This window comes from Daktulosphaira vitifoliae, unplaced genomic scaffold (genome assembly GCF_025091365.1).
Source record: "Daktulosphaira vitifoliae isolate Bord-2020 unplaced genomic scaffold, ASM2509136v1 Scaffold_2, whole genome shotgun sequence".
Lineage (NCBI taxonomy): Eukaryota > Metazoa > Arthropoda > Insecta > Hemiptera > Phylloxeridae > Daktulosphaira > Daktulosphaira vitifoliae.
Window position 1 is genome coordinate 8,748,932 of NW_026099573.1, and position 22,140 is coordinate 8,771,071.

At 25.8% G+C, this 22,140-nt stretch overlaps 2 protein-coding genes across 4 annotated transcripts; both read right to left on the bottom strand.

The window, feature by feature from the left end:
* Nucleotides 1–620: 620 nt before the first annotated feature.
* LOC126898452 (uncharacterized) lies at nucleotides 621–9,582 on the bottom strand. The gene is made up of 6 exons (XM_050672477.1): nucleotides 8,917–9,582; nucleotides 5,398–5,579; nucleotides 5,107–5,243; nucleotides 4,702–4,916; nucleotides 3,493–4,040; nucleotides 621–1,044 (listed from the first exon to the last, which is right to left on the bottom strand). Exons 1-6 carry the CDS (start codon nucleotides 9,091–9,093, stop codon nucleotides 804–806), a joined length of 1,500 nt encoding a protein of 499 aa, XP_050528434.1. The 5' UTR covers nucleotides 9,094–9,582; the 3' UTR covers nucleotides 621–803.
* Nucleotides 9,583–13,724: 4,142 nt separating this feature from the next.
* Nucleotides 13,725–21,895, bottom strand: LOC126898455 (glycine receptor subunit alpha-3). 3 transcript variants are annotated; one of them, XM_050672489.1, is made up of 11 exons: nucleotides 21,733–21,895; nucleotides 16,958–17,046; nucleotides 16,529–16,691; nucleotides 16,362–16,444; nucleotides 15,939–16,082; nucleotides 15,786–15,868; nucleotides 15,574–15,708; nucleotides 15,004–15,104; nucleotides 14,753–14,913; nucleotides 14,542–14,647; nucleotides 13,725–14,178 (listed from the first exon to the last, which is right to left on the bottom strand). In XM_050672489.1, the coding sequence occupies exons 2-11, from the start codon at nucleotides 17,023–17,025 to the stop codon at nucleotides 14,008–14,010; spliced, it is 1,215 nt and encodes a 404-aa protein (XP_050528446.1). In that variant the 5' UTR covers nucleotides 17,026–17,046; nucleotides 21,733–21,895; the 3' UTR covers nucleotides 13,725–14,007. The 3 variants fall into 3 exon arrangements, with proteins under 3 accessions (XP_050528446.1, XP_050528448.1, XP_050528445.1); XM_050672491.1 differs by having other exon boundaries at nucleotides 13,725–14,183; nucleotides 17,019–17,046; nucleotides 21,733–21,892; XM_050672488.1 differs by having other exon boundaries at nucleotides 13,725–14,183; nucleotides 21,733–21,892.
* Nucleotides 21,896–22,140: the final 245 nt, after the last annotated feature.

The following is a 22,140-nucleotide window of genomic DNA, read 5'->3' on the forward strand; positions in this document are numbered from 1 at the left end:
ATTTGTAATTTTTTTGGAAATGCCCCCATTTACGGTGAACGAGGGAATTTTTTTCAATTTTTGAGCGTATTGTCTTCGACTAGATACACAATTTGTGATCTTTTGTCTTATCGTTGAAAGAAACCTGTTCGGTGAGAGCTGAAAAAAAGAGGTAACAGACACAAAAAAAAAAAACACATTATAGTAAAATTAATACCTTCTCAGCTTCGCATTGAAGCTAATAATAATATCTTTATGAACATCACTAACTGATTTTTGCTTTTAATTTTTATAAAAATTTTAAAAATAAAACAGTGCAACCAACACCAAAATGTACAATACCATGTTAGGCTATAAAAAAATAAAAAATATTTTTGTTAGCACAATATTATTTGACTTCCTATTCCGTTAAAAAGTTTAAAATCGATTCTCAACCTTTTCCAGCATTACCGAACAATAAAAAGTTTTTGTCCAAAAATAAAAATCTAGGACTAAAATGATTAATCCTTTTTTTTAAATCGAGTTAAGTTTAAAAAAATGTTCAACTTTTATTTTAACAATTTATTTTGTTAAATTTATAATTAGTTAACTTTTAACTGTTAAAGTAATGATATTGTTCCTACTTAACTTAACTTGAGTTGTTTATTTACATTAACTTGTTCATCTTTGTACTTGACATATTTAATATATGTGTATAGCTTAATCAATTTTTATAAGTAATTGGAAATTTTTATTTAAAAAATTATTGACAATCTATATCAATTGTATATTTAATTTATTAAAACGTATTGATTGATTTTCTTGTAACTACCATTGATAATCATTTATGTTCGAATTCGTTTGGCAGATAATTGTTGAGACGTTGAAAAAACACAATCAACTCTTTCGTGCATGGTGGCAGATATTTCAGCATCTATATTGTCAAAATCTCTATATTTAATCAGTTGTGGACAACAAATGCCTAAAGGTTGTTTTATCGAAGTATTTTTAACCTTCATAAATTCCATTTCATTATTACGCAATAACGTGTAATCGTCGTCATCCATAAAACGATTTTCCATACAACTAATGATAAAATATTAATTTAATATTTTAAGTATGAATTTGAAAAATGATTACTTGATAATTACTATTATAATATAATATAAATTATTTAGCTTTCTTTTTAATACTATATAAGCTTGATACAAGATCTTGTTTAGGCGTGGTTAGGAATCAAAACTCCCATGAAAAAAATGTTGAGATCATTAAAAAATGTATAGTCTATTGATTATACAGTTTAAACCAAATCTAACTGACTATTTTTATAAAACTTTTAATCCAATGATCATCTTGCTATAATTTAAATTTTTTTAAACCATTTTCGTATAATTAAACTACATTAATAGCATATTTTTATCATTTTTCTCTAGTAAGAAAAAAATAAAAATGAATCTTTTTTTTTAATTTTAAAATAGTGTCTTTTTTTAGTATTTTTCTTACAAACAATTTTGGTAGGTAGATAACAATTTTAGGATATATATATTATAATACATAAAGTAGGTATGTAGGAGCATGTATTATGCATAAACACCTGTATGACCTGTATTTACTATCAATATATGTCCTAAAATTTTAATCAAACCATCAAACTTGTAAAAATAAAATCTATTAAAATCAAAAAAATTGTTCTATTTTATTATATTATTAAAAAAAAATATACTTTTAATGCAGATTAAGAATGCAAAAATTGTTTAGAAATATCAAATAGATTTTATAACTTTCAGTTTCAACCTCATATATTAACTTATTACAATTAAGCAAAACGTATTAAGTTTTGCTTGATAGTAATAAAAAAAAACCCAGCACAGTGGGGTGGCGGCACAGTGGTGACGTGGCATAGTTGGATCAAGTATAATGATATCTGACAGTGATTAAAATCACTATCAAAAAAGAACGCTTCGATGCAAATCTTTAGATAGTGTTTAATTTTAAAAAATTGGTGGATTATTCCAAAAGGTTCATAAACTGCTAGTTCCTTATTAATATCCTGATTAAAATAAAGTATGTCGAATGAAAAAGGGATTATTAAAAAATAGTATTTCACATAAAAAAATTATATTGATCAATACACTTTTCAATAAGTTATAGCATTATAAAGTTAAAAATGTAAAAAATAAAATTGAGAATTTTCACACAATAATAGCATTTGGTAGCCATTTTCACCTTGAAGATAAAATAAAGTCCGAAATTTTTTTTTTCCATGATAAAGTATATTACATTAGCTTTAATTTAAGATATATATAAAAGTGTCAGACTTTCCGGAACACTTTCAAAATTTAAGTTGAAAAAGTCAATTTTTTGTGAAAAAGTTGTCATTTTGAATCCCCCCCTGTAGGCAGGTAAAAAGTCAGATTTATAAAAAAAATATACCAAATGATAGGTAAAGACATCATGCATCTACAAAAAAAAGAATTATATTGATCCATACATCTTTCGAGAAGTTATAGCATTATAAAGTTAAAAATATAAAAAAGAATTTTTTTACAAAAATCGTATTTTTTTTATTAAGTTTAATGTCTGTTTTCACCATGAAGATAAAATAAAGTCCGAAATTTTTTTTTACCATTATAAAGTATATTACATTAGCTTTAATTTAAGATATATATAAAAGTGTCAGACCTTCCGGAACACTTTCAAAAGTTACGTTGAAAAAGTTCTACTTTCTATATGCATTTTTATGTTTTGAATCCCCCCTGTATTTAGGGAAATGGTCCGATTTAAAAAAACAGTATGTCGAATGAAAGATCTATATAAATACTACTTCTCATAAAAAAATTGTAATGATTCATACATTTTTCAAAAAGTTATAGCATAATAAAGTTAAAAATGGAAAATACAAAATCGAAAATTTTCACACAAAAATAGCATTCGGTAGCCATTTTCACCATGAAGATAAGATAAAGTCCGAAATTTTTTTTTTTCATAATAAAGTATATTACATTAGCTTTAATTTAAGATATATATAAAAGTGTCAGACCTTCCGGAACATTTCTAAAAGTTAAGTTGAAAAAGTTAATTTTTTTTGAAAAAGTTGTCATTTTAAATCCCCCCTTGTGGGCAGGTTAAGGGTTAAATTTATGAAAAAAATATACCAAACGAAAGGTAATGATATTACACATCTATATAAAAAAGAATTATATTGATATGTTCATTTTAGAAAAAGTTATGGCACTTTTTAGTAAAAAAAATTGAAAAAATTTCGAAAATAAGCGATTTTTAAATTCGTAATTTTTTTAGAGGTTTCCCCCATTTACGGGGAACGAGGGAATTTTTTTCAATTTTTAAGGGTAATGTCTTCGACTAGATACGATTTGTGATCTTTTGACGTATCATTGAAAGAAATCGGTTCGGTGAGAGCTGAGAAAAAGTGGTAACAGACACAAAAAAAAAAAACACATCTTAGTAAAACCAATACCTTCTCAGCTTCGCATCGAAGCTAAAATATTGCTAAAATGATGTAAATATAGTTACATTGGGCAAGGTGTCGGTATGTAACCAGGATTTAAGCATTTGTCTCGTAATGGTACTGAGCTTGGATCTTCCATAACAATTGTTCGTCCCTTTTTAATTTCGACTCCATCTTGGTCTTTGGAAATGAGACCATATATTGAATCATCATCGGATGACAGTGATTCTTCATACTTTTCTGATACGCAATTAGTTTCTGCACAGTTAACTATGTAAAGCACTTGATTACAAGCTTTTTCCATTTCCTCAAAGAATACCGATATATTAGCCTCGCATACCCGGTCGTTGGGCCCTAAAAGATGATCCAAACGCGTTCTATTTATATTGAGCGTTTTACACATTTGATCGATTCTACTGCAAACGTAACGATATGAGTTCGCCCATTTTCTTACAGATTCTTCAATAGTCTCTAATCGTCTCCCATTACATCGTACAGTTTTTATCCATTCTTCCAACTGCTTATCGTTTTTTTTCTCTAATTCTTCAGTTTCATGTTTGCTTTCCTTCGCCAAATGTCGACGCCTATTTATCTTATTTTCCAAATATGCAATCTAATGTAATAAACAAAAGTTAATTAAATATAATTTCTTCGGTATTTTCAATATTTATAATGAGTTATTTGAATAATGTGCTAACTTCCTAAAACTAGATTTAATAAAACAATATATTCAGTGAAGTTAAAAACAAATATTATCATAATTTGTTGAGTAAGTATGTACTTGAAAAGAGTTAATCATATTTTCATAACAAGGATTTGTTTGATTAATTAAATATTATACATAAAATCGAATTCTTATTAATTTTCCTTAAATTATTTAATCATTATTAACGTAAGATATATGGGTAAATTTAGACTGTACAATTGGTGAGCACTGATTATAACTTTTGATTTTTGCGAGGTGCGATAGAAAACTTTTTCAGAATTCTTTTATTTAAAAAAAAAAATATATTTTTTATTTTTGCTTTTATCTACATTTGTAAAAAACTATTGTTTGAATTGTCCCGTTGTCCGACCCTGTCTTTAACTTCCTCGTTTTTGTGAAATGTCATTTCATTAATTAATTGAAGAGACAACTTGCATTAAGAGAAAGCTAAAATTCCTCCTAAAGTCTATCTATGTTAATGCGATAATAATTCCATTAAATTAGAGCAATGTCTTTTATAAAATTGTCTGTTATTTGTATACTAGTATAGTATATATGCTATACCTACTTGAGTGACGAAAAAGACCGTTATTTGAAACAAACTGTCTTTGTTCATTGTCATCTTTTTTATTTGTTCTGTTACATTCTTAAGATCTTTATCGCCACCGAGGTTAGACAAGTATTCGAGACACATTGAATTACTATCATTGATTTTTCTAGTTTTCTCATCAATTTCGCCATGGTTAGCTTCTAACTGACAATCCACTGATTTAATATGTTTTGCTAAAATGATAAAATTAGGAATTAAATTTGTTATTATTATAATGTTACAAGAGAGTTAAGCGTATTTTTTATTATAAAATTCATTTTATGTGTTATTTTAGCCATAAAATGGATAATGGGCAACAGACATCTCACCACATATTATGAATGATTCATATAAAACATTATTTGTTCCAATGTATACAATTACATTTTTGAAGTATAAAACTAGTTAACTGAATTTCATTTTGAAAATGATTTTTTGCTAGTAAGATTTTTTCTTCACGTTTTGCTTCTTGCTTCGCTGTAGTGTCCTGATACTTTTGTAATCGATCAGCTGCGTTTTGTCTAGAACAATTGCAAACAAATAGTTTTTGATAAATAAAATTTAATTATGAAATTAATAAAAAAAATCTAGGGAGATGTCTTATTCGTATTCAACAAAGTTGACCAAAAAAGCGCCAATGGTCGGCACCAATTCTCTTTGTAATAGTATATTTACCTGTCTTTAAAAGCTCTTAAAGCGTGATCGCCAACGTCTCTGAAAACTTGTTTTTCTTTACATATTCGACGCATTAGTTTATTATACACTTGTTTTTTTTGCGAAATAGTTTTCATTAACGATTCGAATTCTTCTCTGAAAGCTTCTTGTTTTTTTAAACCAGTATTGTATCTTCTAACTTTCTGAATATAGTGATTTTTTAATTAATTTTAATCAATACAGTAGATTATTTTTATTCTTGTGCAAAATATAAATTTTATTAAAAATGTATAGTTATAACTATCACCACTACTGTGATTTTCAAACATTTTTAAATAATAAACGTTACTCAAAAATTAATTTTACGATACTTTTCGTTTAACAAGTGCGGTAGACTGGGACACATTTGAAGGTGGGGTAGATTTGAATTGATTAAATAAAACTAACTAGTTATAAGTTATCTTCACATAAAATAAACATAGTAAATTTTGGGTACAGCATGACCAATTTTTTGTTTTTTATGTAAACTTAATTGATTGTTACAACTTTCTTATGAATTATTTACTGATGAAATTGAAATATTAATAATCAAAATCTATAAAAACAATGTGTTTATTATGTGTGTAACTTTAATCATTTAGATGTCGCGTGGACAAATTATGAACATAGACATATATATTCCACTTCTAATGTCAGCCAAGTCACTGCGTTCCTAAGTGCTTTGCTTTTCTTAATTTCTTTCAGCTTGTGCTGATCCATAATAATTCCATTATGGACTTAGTTATCCAATATAACTTGTGATAATAGTTCCATCCCTGCTAGTAAGCTTTACTTTAATCTTCCTTCTATAGTCCATTCAAAGAGGTTGAACTGACAAGGGGAGGTCACGGTGATCGGATCACCAATTTTTAAAAACGTTATATGAATCTAATTTACTCTAATATATAGTTGTATATACAGTGACGAGCAAAAGTGAACACAACTACCAAAATTTTTGGAAAATTAGCATTTTCAAAACTAAATATTAATTTAATTTAATACATTTTTGAATCCATATTCCAGTGGTTAAAACAAAAGTTTATGCACAAAACATAGTCACGAAAAAGATAAAAGGCCTGAGAGTTTGTTCATTTAAAAATACTCACTTTTGCACCTGTTATTAATACAACGTAAATCGTAGTGCGTGTCTTTGACTTGCTATTTTTAGGACGTCTGGAGAAAAAAGTTTTTTCACTCTTGATTTGTTTACATTTCTTTCTATTACAAAAAGAATACTCTATTTCTATTTTAATCAGTCTTTCGTAGTGAAAGGAACCAACATGAAAATTACTCCTCAAAGAACGGCACAAATGGTTTCAATACTAAAATCGGGTCAATCAACCAGAGAAGTGGCTCGACAGTGTGGCGTCAGCCAAACGACAGTGCAATAAATAAAAAATAAAGGTTGTCCTAACGCTTTACCTCGACTAAAAGGAAGACCTAAGTGTACTACCTCACAAGATAGATGAAGACTTGCTCACTTTTTACAAACGGGAGAAGCATCTTCATCTTCAATGGCGGCCAATCTATTACAACAATACACGGGGAAAAAAGTAAGCAGGTGGACAGCTTTGAGAATTCTCAAGGAACAAAATTTTGTGTGTGCCAAAAAAAAGAGAAAACCCGCAATTTCCAAAAAAAATATGAAGGCTAGGTTAAAGTTTGCTAAAGATCATAAACACTGAACAGAAAAAGACTGGAGGAGAGTGATATGGTCGGATGAAACCAAAATTAATAAATACTGCTCTGACGGAATGTCCTGGTTCTGGAAAAGAACTGGCGAGAGCCTTAAACCATCCCATATCAAGCAGACGGTCAAGCATGGTGGAGGATCTGTCATGCTATGGGGCTGTTTTACTGCACATAGACCCGGACCCATTCAATAAATTGTTTGTACTATGGATCAATATATGTATAAAAACATTCTATCAAGAAATTTGCAAGGTGTGGTCGCAAAAATGCCAATACCAAACAATGAAGTCATTTTCCAACAGGATAATGACCCCAAGCATACAGCGAAATCCCTTAAACAATGGCTTGCCAATCAAAAATTTAAAACTATGGACTGGCCAGCTCAAAGTCTCGACCTGAACCCAATAGAAAATTTTTGGGCATATTTAAAAAAAAAATTATACAGTGAGTACCACGGTCTTCACTCGACAATTTGTGGGAAAGAATTAGAGAAGAATGGACAAAAATTGATGTGGACTACTGCAAGTCATTGGTCAACAGCATGCCACGAAGGATGGAAGCAGTGATAAAAGCTAAAGGCTTGTGGACAAAATATTAACGCTAGAATATATTTATAATATTTACTGGTGCAAAAGTGAGTACTTTTAAAAATTCATTTTCTAGAAACTCGCTACTTATTGTTTGTATTTTTTCAGCTAATAAACTTTCATTTTGTTATTCAAATACATTTATTTCTTTGATTAATATAATTATACATGTGTTGTTTTTTTATAACCTTATTTCTCAAAATTTTCTTATTAGTGTTCACTTTTGCTCGTCACTGTAGTATATAATATAGTTGTACTTATTTTGAATTTTTTGCTAATGCCCTCTATAAACGGGAAAAATGAATTTAAAAATTTGAATTACGTTAAATGGTCCTTTTTATCGTCTGGTAATCGCAGCAACCTAATAGTTAGTTTATAACGCGTCAGCAAAAAAATATATAAGCAGAGTTGTAATCATTGAGAATTATTTTTTTAGAGCGTGAATTTCGAATTTTAATAGAGAAAATCATTGATATTGTAAAATACTTTTAAAAAAGTGCACAAAATTAACCCACCCCGGTCGAATTTAACCTCGTGCATTTAGTGAACGAGGCACACGCATTACCAACTGACCAATAGGTTGTAGCGATTGCAGAACCATAAAAAGGGTCATTTAAGGTAGATAAATTTTCAAAGTTATTTCTCCCCGATTAGGGGGGCATTATCAAAAAATTAAAAGTAAGTGAAATTATATATTCAATGTAGATTAAATTCATAAAAATTTTTGAAAATCGGTGATAACATTATCATGACCTCCCCCCTGTGAGTTTAGTTAGACTAGCCTACGTTAAAGCAATTGGTTCTCGTAGTCTCTCTGAATACTTTCTATATAAGATAAGGTGCGTTTCATGTTACCCCTTTGGCTGGTTTATGTAAATCTGTGATTGATGGAGTTTTTTCTAATGTTTGGAAAGTTGTTCGATAACTCCTAAATTTAATTCTGGTGACTTGGCTGATGTTACAAACTATAGGCCAATCTCAACTATATGTCACAGGGCCAAAATTTTTGAGTCATTAGAGTATAACTCTATTGAGAGACCTGTAAATAGCATTTTAATATTTGAGCAGCATGGGTTTCATCTTGGTTGATAACGATTATGTGCAATTTTATTTTCTATATAGAGTGGGTCAGTGGGAAACAGGTAAATTGTTATATACAATGAAAACAATATAAACTTGTTTCTTTACTTAACTGAACACAATATAAAATTTTAATACTAACTCTAGCAAACTGTTCCATTATATCTCCATAAATATGCCTTTGTTTTGTTGATTTATCAGCATTTTTTCTTGCTTTAAATTCGTTCTTTAACCAGTCATCAAATTCCCTTTTTTGAACTCTTTGAATTTCATCAGTTAATTCAATGTTCTCTTTTCTAAGATTTTTAAGTCGGTCCATTTCTTGAATCAAACTATTTTGTAAATTTGTTATCGTTTTTCGGTGCTTCTTATCTTGTTTGAGTTTTGATTTTTGTAAAGCTACATTTAGGTCTATCACTAAGTTGGCTTTTTCTATTTCTAAGTATTTAATAGCAGTTCTATATGAAAATTAATTCAACTAAAATATTAAATTGAAAAATTGATACTAAATACAGAAGAATTTAACTTCTCTTAAAATTTGAACGCCAATTTAGAACAATCAAGAAAACACACGTTTTGAAAAATGAAACTTAAATTCGCGAGGGTAAGTAAAGTGCATTTGTTCCATATTTCATTCTAAAGAACTTGATGGTTCTCAATTGGCGTTTAAAGTTTAAGAAATATTATATTCTTTATGTTATTTTGTAAATATTATTATATTGAGTGTTCAGAAAATAAAGAATCAGGTTTTTATTATCGTCATTATTTGTAACAATTGACCTGTTTCCTTACTTACTGAACACTTGTTGTAGTTTAGTATACTCTTCTACACTAATTGTAATCTTACTGTTTATTGTTTTTATATGTTGACGGTACGACATTTTTTCGAAGTTCATGCCTTTTATATTCGAATGAACTTTTCAATAGTTCGGAACGAAGAATTTCACTAGTATTGTCCTCTTTTGGAATGAGATCTTTCCCCATAATACAAATTTTGCGTAATTAGAGTTAAAATATTTAAATAACACAATTTTTTGCCGTTAAAATTAAATTTTTATACTTAAGTTTTCTTATCATTAAGTAAATTTGAACATGCAATAAATGCTGATTTAATCATTTAAAATATTTGTAGCATAATTACAAGAAACAAACTCCTAGCGACAGATAAAAAAAAAAAACAAAATTTACACCATACAGTTTTATTTCTACTGATTATTTTATAAATATTTTACTAAAATGTACAATAATAGTTGTTATTATTAGCTTTGTTCTATTATACATATAATATATCTCAAAAGCTTATTTATTAACTTAAAAATTATTTTAACCACAAAAACTGTAGTAAATTAAATGTTTCAAGGCATATTTAGTTCATAATGGGGAGGAGGCATAAATAACATTTTTCAATTGACAAGATACCATGAACATATTTTTATTCATTTTGAGCTAATTATGAGCAAAAAATAAAAAGTCAACAAACATTTTTATATCAGTATAGAAAAGTATATGGAAGGGAGCACGTACCTATTTCTCTCCTATAAATACGCCACTGTTATAATTATAATAACACTATATTATGTTAGTATCTCTAAAATAAGTTTTAGAATACTAGTTCCATTTTTTACTGAGTATAGAAATTATAATAAAAAGATAAAATTACATTCTTATTATTGAATTGCTACAGAACGTATTTTCAAAATAATTATTCTAAAATTACATGTACTTTTTAGCTCTATTTATTAATATTATTAATTAAAATATTAGTCAAAAAAAGAAAAATTAAAAGTAATTTTACATTCATATCTTTACAATTTGACGACTTATATGTCTTACAGAGTAAACAGAATTTTTAATATTAATTTTACTGAACTTTGCCAAATAACTAAATAAAATTTGTTTTTAAATAACATACTGAATAAACTCACTGTGTGTCAGAATCTATTTTAACTTTATTTAATGATGAGGATCATTTTTACGTGTATAATTAGATGTTATACAAGTTATATTTGCTATATGTTAATTCAAATCAATAATAAAATCAAGTAAGAAAAGTTTATTGGGTTTTAAATATAGCACCATCTCATATGTTTTTTAACCATTTAAAATAATAAAAAAAGTTGCTTTACTTGAACTTTATTATCCAATCTATGTTACAATTTTAAAATCTATAAGTAGAATGGAATAAGATAGTAATTAATTAAAAAAAAACATTTCGTAAATTATTTCACTTACTAATTTTCCCGATCTTTAAGAATATTTTCGTGTTGAAAATGGTACTGAGTGGTAATAATCAATTAGGTCATTTGGAGGCATACAGATACCCGACCAACTGTTCTTAATTTTTTAGTAATTTACAAAATTAAATTTTACTTAAAAATACTTAGGTAATATCTAACTTTACAAGAATTGTTTTTAAAATTTAAATATCATTGTCATACATGCTTTAATACGTCATATGTACGTCAAATTATTAATAATTTTTAAAACACGTGCATAAGTATATACAGAGTGTCCAGTAAGTAAGGAAACAGGTCAATTGTTACAAACAATGAGTACAATAGAAACCCGTTTCCTTACTTACTGAACGCTCTATATATACATTGTAATTTATAAAGTATACTACGTCCTATTTTTCGTTAAATAATAATTTTTTTCATAAAAATTTATAGATTAAAACTTAAGTTCTTTTTAAAAACCATTATAAATATAAAGTTTATTGTAAAATAAAATTATTTCTAGATTTTAGGGGTAAATTTCGAAATGTTAAATGAGAACTTGGTATTATTTTTTACTATTATATGAAGAATTGTCTAAATAAAATATTGGTAATTCGATAATTAATATTGTACTATTATTTTATAATTTTTAGTTATAAGCGAACGGGACGCGCAACATAAAAAAATTCTTATCTGTGTGTTATGTAAAAGTAGAGAATCGCTGTACACTATCTTACATTTTTTTAATTTTCAAATGTCAGTATCTTGAAAAGTAAAAACATAAAAATAGTTATCAACTAGTCAACATTTTATTCAGACTATTGTCCATTTAATATTGAAAATAATTATAAGTTCTCATTTAAATTTCAAAAGTTACCCCTATAATCTTCTCCTCATAAAAATAATTTTTTCCCGCAATAAACATGATATTTACAATAGATTTTAAAAATAAATTTATTTTTTATAAATTAATGTTTATGAAAATATCATTGTATAAATAAAATATGACTTATGACGTACAAAATGTATTTCTTTACCCATTTTTAAAATCAAGTAACTAATTGAAACCAATTTTTTTAATTTAGTGCAATGCAAAAGTTAAACATGAATTTACATATTAGATAGCTAAAAAATGAGTAAATACAGCAACTTTATTAATAATTAATTATAAAATATTATTTTAAATTCCATTTCAAAATGAGTGATAAATTTCTTTGATAAATTATTGAAAAAATGTATAAACTCAACTATTTAAATTATTGAAAATATTTTCTAATAAATAATTATAGACAAATTTTATTGGAAATTTGTACCTTTTAATTAAAAATCTTAAAAAATGATATAAATTTCCACTAAAAACTACATGAAATATAAAATATTTTAGTTTTTGTTTTGTTGAGTATTTTGATATGTATTTTGTTAATTTTAATCACTCTTAAGGGTTTCTGTTTATGTGGGTAGAATAGTTTGAAACAGATGATCATCCAAAATAATATAAGTGAAAAGCGCAAAATTATTTTTGGAAAATATATTCTTGTAATACCTTATTAATTTTTAATAAACAACGCAGTTCAAAGAGTACATACACTATTATTAATTTTCATCTGTAATTGCCATTGGGTTGGTACTATTATAATTTAAAAATTCAAACGAAGCTAAAAAAATTTTTTAATATAAACAGAGTGATCGAAATCTGGTAAGACACTTATTTTCTCAGAAACTATTAAGAATTTTAAATTTTTGTAAAAAGAAAAATTATTAAGTTTATAAAACTCTACAATAATATGAAGTTAAATAAATTTTTTTTTTATCCCTTCAGGAATAAAAATGTTTATTTATAATTTTTTTAAATGGGAACCACTATTTTTGATTTAATAATATGATAGAAAAAAAAAATTACAAACAATTTTGTTCTTATAATTTTTTTTATCCGAACAACCGTATACATTTTATAATTGTTTAAAAATTTTGACTACCAGAAAAAATTTTGTCATTTATTACGTTTCATAATATCGGTGGCTGTGCAACCGGTATTTTTTTAGATCCTTTAGTCTTACAAAACCATAGACTTAGCTATTAATAATACACCGAAAACCCGGTTTGAATCTATTATTGTTATCACTCATTTAGTGAGTAGTAAATTTTTATTACTAATTTACCTGTCATAATTTGATCAATAAAATTTGGTTTATGCAACTGCAAATAAAAATAATGACTTCTGTATTTAATACAGCAAAATGACAATAGAAATTTGGCCTAAAATCACTTAACTTTAACAAGCTGTAACGGACGAACGGTTAATCGGATAAAAAAAATTATAAGAACAAAATTGTCTGTAATTTTTTTTTCTATCATATTATAAAGTTAAAAATAAGGGTTCCCATTTAAGAAAATTATAAATAAGGGATTTTATCCTTGAAGGGACGTAAAAATAATGATTTGACTACATATTATTGTAGAGTTTTTTGAACTTGATATTTTTTCTCTATAATAAAATTTAAAATCTCAATATTTTCTGAGAAAATGAGTGTCTTACCAGATTTCGATCACTCTGTATATTATACGTTTTATTATTGGTTTTTTGGATGCTATTAAGTTTATTTCAACTTAATGTTGTATATAATTAAAAAATTACACCTTAAAATTACACCTTAAGTGTTTGTATCTTCCTTCCCCTATTTTGAAAATATTTTACTTGCAATCTAATTATGTTTAGGAAGTTTTAAATACATGAATNATTTTGGTTGAAAAATAGACAAATAATGATTATTTTATTAACTCTATCATAATATAGTTCAGATGCTTAGGTAAAAGATAGGTCTAAAGTGTTTGTATCTTCCTTCCCCTATTTTGAAAATATTTTACTTGCAATCTAATTATGTTTAGGAAGTTTTAAATACATGAATCTGGTTCATGGATTCCAAACTTATGAATACTTTGTAACCCCAATGTTATTTTTAAGTACGGAGCGAAAATTTTTTTATAAAAATCGAGCGAATACAATCCAATAAGTCATATTAAGTACAGCAAACAATAAAGGAAAGAAAATTCTTGAAAATCGATCGATTTTTAATGCTCTTGTGCGGTTCCTTTGAGCAATTGCCGTTGAAGCGGCTGCAGCAGCGGCTGTGGCCTGTGGTGGAGGACGAGGCGGTGGTGGAATCGAATGACCGTCGATGGGTTTTATGCTACTCTAAAAATAAATATTCATTATTAGATTACCAAATAATAAGTGCTTCACATATTTTATGTAATGTAATGTGTCGGGTTTTTGCAAAAACAAAAAATATAAATATCTCATAACATATATTAATGATAAGTTTTTATTGATAAACATTACTCTACTTAAATCTATTAAGCAATAACTTGAAACAAATTTTCAATTTTTAGGCTAAGATTTGAATCGATACACGCTTTATAAATATTAAGATTCCATTTCCAGTATAAATTTAAATTATTTTAAAAATACCAATTCAAATAAAAATTCCTTAGGCTCTACTTTAGTTTCTAGCGTAATTACATAATTTTAAAAATGGCGATAAGATACATACTCTGAAGCTGAAATCAAAGGTTTTTTTCGAAAACGTTGGTGCAATATCAGCATCGCCAAGCACGATATTTACAAGGCAATATTCCATAAGTGCCATGAACACAAATCTGTAGTTACAACAAAAATACTTGTCATTGTAGTTTTATAGGATTATAAAAAAAGTTTAATAATTATTTTATTAAGACTATTAACGGCTTTTAATTTCTTCTTACACTGTACATGCTGACATAAACGTGTCAACGGCTTTTAAATAAGAAACTGGAGGTAGAGAAGCTTGAGATTTAGCATGTTGGGTAGATAGAGTCAATAGTGACGTAACGCCCAATGTAACTCTAGCCGGAGCTGCCTCTGGTTTAATCCAAAATGAAACCCACTGAAAAAGGTCAATAAAATTAAATGTTCAAAAGTTTGTAACTATAAATAATCTATATTCCATATTATTGACATATGATAGCACACCTACCGACATAATTACGATTAAACATGTAGGTATATATGTGTGAAATAAGTAATATCCCAATCTTCTTTTTAATACAAAAACCACCTCCAGACACGTAAAATTACCTTAAAGTAATACATATTCTTTTAATAATATATTTAATCCAAACTATAAAACCAATACAATTTATTCTGTTATAGAAATGAGTAGGGCTAGAAATTATATGCATTTATAAATTTTGTTTGAGCCACTTTGAAAAGTTTTAAGTTTGTGCAACTTTGTTATAGGATTATATAGAAGCATACAAATATTTTTCGTTTTAGGGGATAAAACCATCCTAACCGCTCTCCCATAAATTATAACTTCAGTAACTACACATAACTAAGTTTTCACGTCAATTAATAAAAATTTGTACTGACGATGATGTGTTCAGAATAACTTAATAAATTTATAAATGCATATAATTCCTTGTCCTATAAATAAGTATTTAAGTATTTTAACTAACTCGTCGATATTTTTATACAAAAAACAAGGACTTGTATATTTAGCAATAATTTATTTTTAATTATATTTTATTGGATAAATTAAGCTGACCTGTAGAGTAGACTTGAGTACAATCTGCTGTTTGATTTTTAACTAATTGCAACTGAGGAAGTTCAATATTTTCAGCTACGACCAAAGGTATTTGTGGGTCCCACTGAAATATCATGTCGTCTGTAGTATGAGATACTAAAGAAAGAAGGGAGTTATTTCAATTTGATTATTATACTAATTAATTTAAACTGTTTTAATTTATTAAATCTTACAGCTTTCCATTTGCAATTTACATTCTTGAGTGTCGTGAGGATAGATCATGAAATTCATAGCGCATGATAACGTTAAAGTTAATCTACAAAAAAATTTATGAAGAGTAAGTGAAACTTATTAAGTTAGCTAATAATTTTTACTAATCAACCTACTTGACCATATAAAGTATGGTTTTGTCTTTGTAGAGCCACATATAGTGATTAGGTATAGTCATAGTTTGGAAAGTCACGGCTTTTGCATTTTTGAAAAAAGAATCAGGTCTCCAAATATTTTTTAACCAATCAACTTCTAGTAGTCTTTAATTAAAATAAAAATACACTTTTCTTTTAGTTTTCTTATCAAACTATACTTCGTAACTTTAAATTTAGTAATTATAAATATTAAAAATTAATGATGGACATTTTCGAATATTTTAAACTCGAATAGTATTAGAATTTTTTTTTGATACAACCGATTAGTTAATTTTTAGCATAAACCATCAAATATTTAAAAAACTATTAAATAGCTTGAATAATAATAGTTCGATAGTTACTATTCGATATTTCCCATTACTAGTAAAAATAGAAATTATTTACCTATATTCAGAAGTCATATTTTCTGGAAGTCGAAGTCTGTGATCTTTCCATGTTTGAGCAAAAAATATATCAGCGGCATAGGTCTTTTAAGAAATTTAAAAATATTATTAACCGAAACATATAAATTGTTTAGAATACATGATTATCTAATAAATTAAATTTTATACCATAGCATTTTCATCAATGGAGTCCAAACCCATCACCGTAACATGAAAATGAACTTTAGTTGCCATTCCATCTTTTTTTGGTGGTCTCATCTTGTCGTACAGTCTAACATCTTCAGGTAAAATGTCTCTAAATTCTAAACAACTTGTTTTGCCAAGTTTAGAGCTGAAATTTTAATAATAATCACAAAAAACTATTTATAAACAAATATTGAAACAAGGAGCTCAGTTTCAAATTTCGCTAAATTTATTCTCAACAAATTTTTAATTTTTTAAATTTTTTATAGTAATAATAATAATTGATTTATATATTTTTTTTGATATCAGTTATAACATAATTATCAAGTTTATATCAAAATTTTCACTTATAGTAAAATAGAAGATGAATAAATTATCTGAAAGTTTAATTTGAATTTTATTTATTTGACTTACTTGAGAAAATTTAGAAAAAATATTAAACGTATAATAGATATGCATAGGTATACTTCTTTACCATTCATCTTATCAACTACTTCTCATATCTAGAAAAAAAATATATATTGTTAAAAAGTACGCAAAATTTCATCTTATATAAATTGAAAATTAAAGTATAGTTAGTACATTTTATTTATCTATCTAATTATATTATGTAAAATATTGAGTTAGGCAAATATATATTTCTTTAACATTGAAGTAGTAAATTTGCCTATCAAAATTGCCGTTTATAAATCATATCTCTATACAAATTTTATTTAGGTTATTTTAATTATCGCACCTTCCTTGTTTTATCTTATTTTATTATAATTTTAAAATATTTTCCTATTAAAACTTCGTTTATTTTTAAAACTGTAATATCGTTATCATTTTTGTGTAAAACTTAAATGAATCTAATCACATAAAAAGCTAAATTTTCTCAATACTAGAATGTAATTATTTTGTATTCTTTTTTAGAATATCAGACTGCAATTACAATTATTTCTGAAAAAAGGAATACGTTCAAGATAAACTTAGCTGTTCTTTGGGGAACAAATATATATATATATATATATATTATAATATTGCATTAATATACAAAGTTCACCAATCTTGTACGTTATTCACATCAGAGATTGGCAACTCGACTGTTTGAGAAGTACCTAGAATGTTTCAAGAGTGCTTATGAACAAGAAAAAAGTTGTCACCGTAGCGAAAATCTCTCTTCAGTTCTTATTCAGACAACTTTTCATTCACGCCTAAAGATTCTTTTGTGCATCATTATCTATACTTCTACATTATATATATATATATATATATATTGTAATTATGTCTCATAGTATTAAAATGATGACATAAAAGGGTTTTATAAATATCTGCGTGTACTAAAAAGATTAAACTTGAACTTGTCCGCATGGCTAATACTTGAAATTCAAAATCTATTGTGTGATGTTGTTCTCTAGTATTATCAGTGGTTCAAATCCATACGGTGAACATTATTATGTATATGATATAATAAGCCTACTGAAAGAATAACAGTACATAATAATGACAAATTTATAGTTTAATGAAAAAAGAGCGTTTGTTGTTATAACAATAGGTAGATGATGATATTTACTAATGTACTTATAAAAACACATAGTATATTATAATATTATGAGTAATCCTTAGAATAAGAAAAACAAAGGCTATTGTAATTAGGTCAACGATATTTTCACAGCATTTTTGATGATTAATACTTAGGTTTAAGTGACATAAAACTAAAATATAATTTAACGAAATTATATCGTTAACAAAAATAATTGCCTTATTAAAAAATATTGATTTAAAATATATGTGTGAAATTATTCAAACGATAATGAAAAGTCATCTTATAAGAGGAACTTATGCATATTTTTAAAACTTTTTAGGAGATACGAAAACTATAATTTTTCAACTAATATAAAATTCAAGATTAATAATTTTTCGGTTTTTCCAAAAGTTGACATATCATTTTTTTAAATTCTTTAGAAGAGAAAAAATAAATTTAAGATTTTAATGGTGTTATATGTATGTTCACATATTTAAAAAAAAAAAAAATCCTTTCTGTTAAAATTGACTTGTTATTTTAAACTAGGTATACAATACAAGACATCCTTTTTTTTACATATAATAAAAAAAAATTGTAGCTGTTAAGCTTTTCATTACTATGCTATATTTTAAAATAAACAGTAATATTTCAAAGTAAAAAAGGAAAATAACTAAAAAACGTAGATTGACCAAAAATATGTCAATTTAATAATTCACTATTCAATTATTATAGTAGTGGTTCAATTATTTAAGTAAGACGAAAAACATAATATTTAAATAAAGAAATTTCACAGTTAAAATAAAATCCAATTTAAAACTGGAAATTATTTAATGAAAATTAAAATGTATAAAATGTTTAAAAAAAGTTCATAGATAATAATGGTCTGTTTAAATAACCCATTATTTGTTACTTAATATTTTATTACATTACAAAATGTTATGTATTAAATCGTGTTTTATTTGACGAATAGACACTTGATGAAGTCTTTGAAAATTTCAAGAGCTAAAGGATTTCAATGAGTGCGTCGACTATTAAAATTTACTATCCTGATAATGAAATATTGTTATTTTTAGAATATTTATAATAACTAACAAAACTAACAGGTTAAAAACTACACAAGGGTTTTTTAATTAATTTTTAAGTGTAGTTGAGGATGTATATGACCATGCCAATAAAAATTTGTATTTATATAGCATTTTTTGTTAAGGTTAGGGTAAAATAATTATCAAAAAAAAGTGTATTTTAGATTCATTATATGTATACTTACGTTTTAGATATTTGCTATTGTTATAGTTACTATTTTCTCTCTTGGGTCAAAATCTGTTCATATTTTGTTACAAAAAATATGCTTGAAAGTTAATTGTATAGGTATAACATTTAGTAAAAAGATTTTTTTTAATAATATTGGTATTCAGTTTTTTTATTACTCATAGTAGTATTTTAATTATATGACTCATTTTCCCATTATAACAATTTTGCGAGGAAAATGTGACATCAAAATAATACCCATTTAACTAATTAATATAATCAATATCGTAAAAAAATATATAATAATGGTTCTTTTTTGAAAAAAATTCGTTGAAATATAAAATTTCTCAATATTATGTCATTTTATACATGTAGATAAAATAACCAAACATTTTTAATAAAACCAGTGAACAATATTATGTTATTATACTTTTTCCATATACTAAAATGGTTCAGAGTAATGTTAAGTATAATAATTATAATGATAACGAAATTATAATCCATATATCTAATAGTATTTGGACCAAAATAATATATTTACCCCATCTTACCTTATCATTTTATTATATGATTTTTACTTTTTAAAGTGTAATTTTGTCATTATTATTAAAAAAGTAAAAACGTATTGTATTATTTTCTGATTTTGTAATTTCATTTTTTTAATAACAGTTAAAGGAGTTTTTTTTTTTTTTAATAAAAAGTAAACTTACATATTGCAGACGAATAAAAACTTAAATCACGCAAGTTGTTCATATGCGTAAAACGTCATATTTTTAATGTTTTGTAGTAAGCATTTCGTTCGTATTAGTTATCTACTTTTAAATATGAAAACGAACAAAATTATCTAGCTAAATATTGTAGCTTTTTTAATTCCAAGCAAAAATTTTTTTATACTTGAATAGAGTATATATATTATGTATATATATATATGAACCTTTATGACATTATTCAGTTAACGAATTCAAAAAATTAATTTTACTGAAAAACATGTGAGAAAGTTTATAAACGCTAAAGTTGATTATATTCAATGATGTGCATAATTCCATCGGTATTTCGTATACTTCATTAAAATTACAATAACCAATTCTATAAAAACATTTATATTTAAACTGAAAACTTATTGCATTAAGCCAGTTAATTTTTAATACAAATTAGATGGCTTAATAGATATTGAGCGAATTAGTCAGTCAAAATAATCACTACATAACTGGGTGGGTCGTATGTAATTTATAAATTTTATGTAATATTTATTTGAAGAGTGTTACGTTATTAAATAAATCAAAGAATCACTTTTTATTTTTTTGAATTTTTAATAAAATATGAGTTTGTTGAGGGGTAAAGTTATAATTAAAGGGAAAGATGCTAGGGTAACTTAGTATCCCTATAATGGAGGGTGGGGTAAGTTAAAACTTTTAATCTTAAATTGAATCACGAGCAAATTATTTTATACATAAAAATTTCATGTCGAAAATCCTACTAATACTCTCTTTATTTCAATAAGACTTATAATCTCAAATCATTTTTATGCGTGATGTTTATCTTTAGCTATTGCGATAAAAATGTTTTTATTCATTTATCCACGCTCATGTTTAAACCTTATTATTTAAAACTTTATATCGTAAAATATCAACATAATAACGTTTTTGTAAGAAAGTATAAGTACAATTAAAAACAAATATTATTTAAATTATCCACGAACATTTTTTCATGTTTTGGTTATATTATGTTATATTTCAAAATACTTCTAAAAATAAAGTTTGAAACCATTATAATATTTTTTTAATCCAAGAATAGCAATTTTCTCCTCTCTTCACTACTTAGGATCCTTAATACGGAGAAGTCTTTAGGAATAACAACTTTAAAAACTTATCGAATTAATAAAAAATGATATATTTGAAAAATAGTTCTTTTATTGCTCATTACACTTTTGGAATGAGTAATATTTAACTCAACATTTTTGTGTATAAAATTTCCCTCTCAATAAAAGATTATAGGGGTTGGCTCTATTTGTACTGAAGATTAGTATCCAAAACCGATGTAATTTTATTTTGATATCTTTTTTATCAATATTTTTATAGGAAGTCTTTTAAATATTATGTCGTGATTAGCAAAAAAAAAAAGTATTTAATTCAAAGGATCGTTTTCGTATTTGTGTAGAAAACTATAAGAGTGTCTTTAAAATATTTTTTTTAATTACACCCAAATTAAGGAGAGATATTTTAAATATGAAATATTTTTAATCTAATTACTGATAACTAATAATAATTCTAAGTCATTTTGAGTATTTATATATAATTAAATAATATTGAAAAAATTCAACTGAGCATTATTATTTCCACATTTTGAAGATACCGTTTTTCAACATAAAATAAAAACATCAATGTTTTTTTATAAGTTAGAAAATTAAAAAATAATGTTTTAATTATTTTTTACTCACGAATTTTGATGTTGAGTTAATTGAATTAAAAAATATTAGAACGTTGACAATGAAACGTAAGTATTAATGAGGACATGTTAACCATGTAAATTATAATACTTAAAGAAGGCTCCAAATAACAACTGTGAGCACCGCGAGAGAGACAAAAATTGATTGAGCATTACTCAAGTCAAGTCAGGACGTTCGTTGACGATTCTTCGGTATTTTTTGTCGCAGTACACGTCATTATGACCTATTTATTATCATAAAACACAATGATACTCACGATCTATTGCAGTTTGACTAATATCATCTAATATTATAGTCATTTCAGTGATTATTGTCAAACATTATACTAAAAACTATTAATATTATCATAAAAGTAAATTAATTAAAAAATATATCTTTATTTTAAAGTTGGTTTATAAT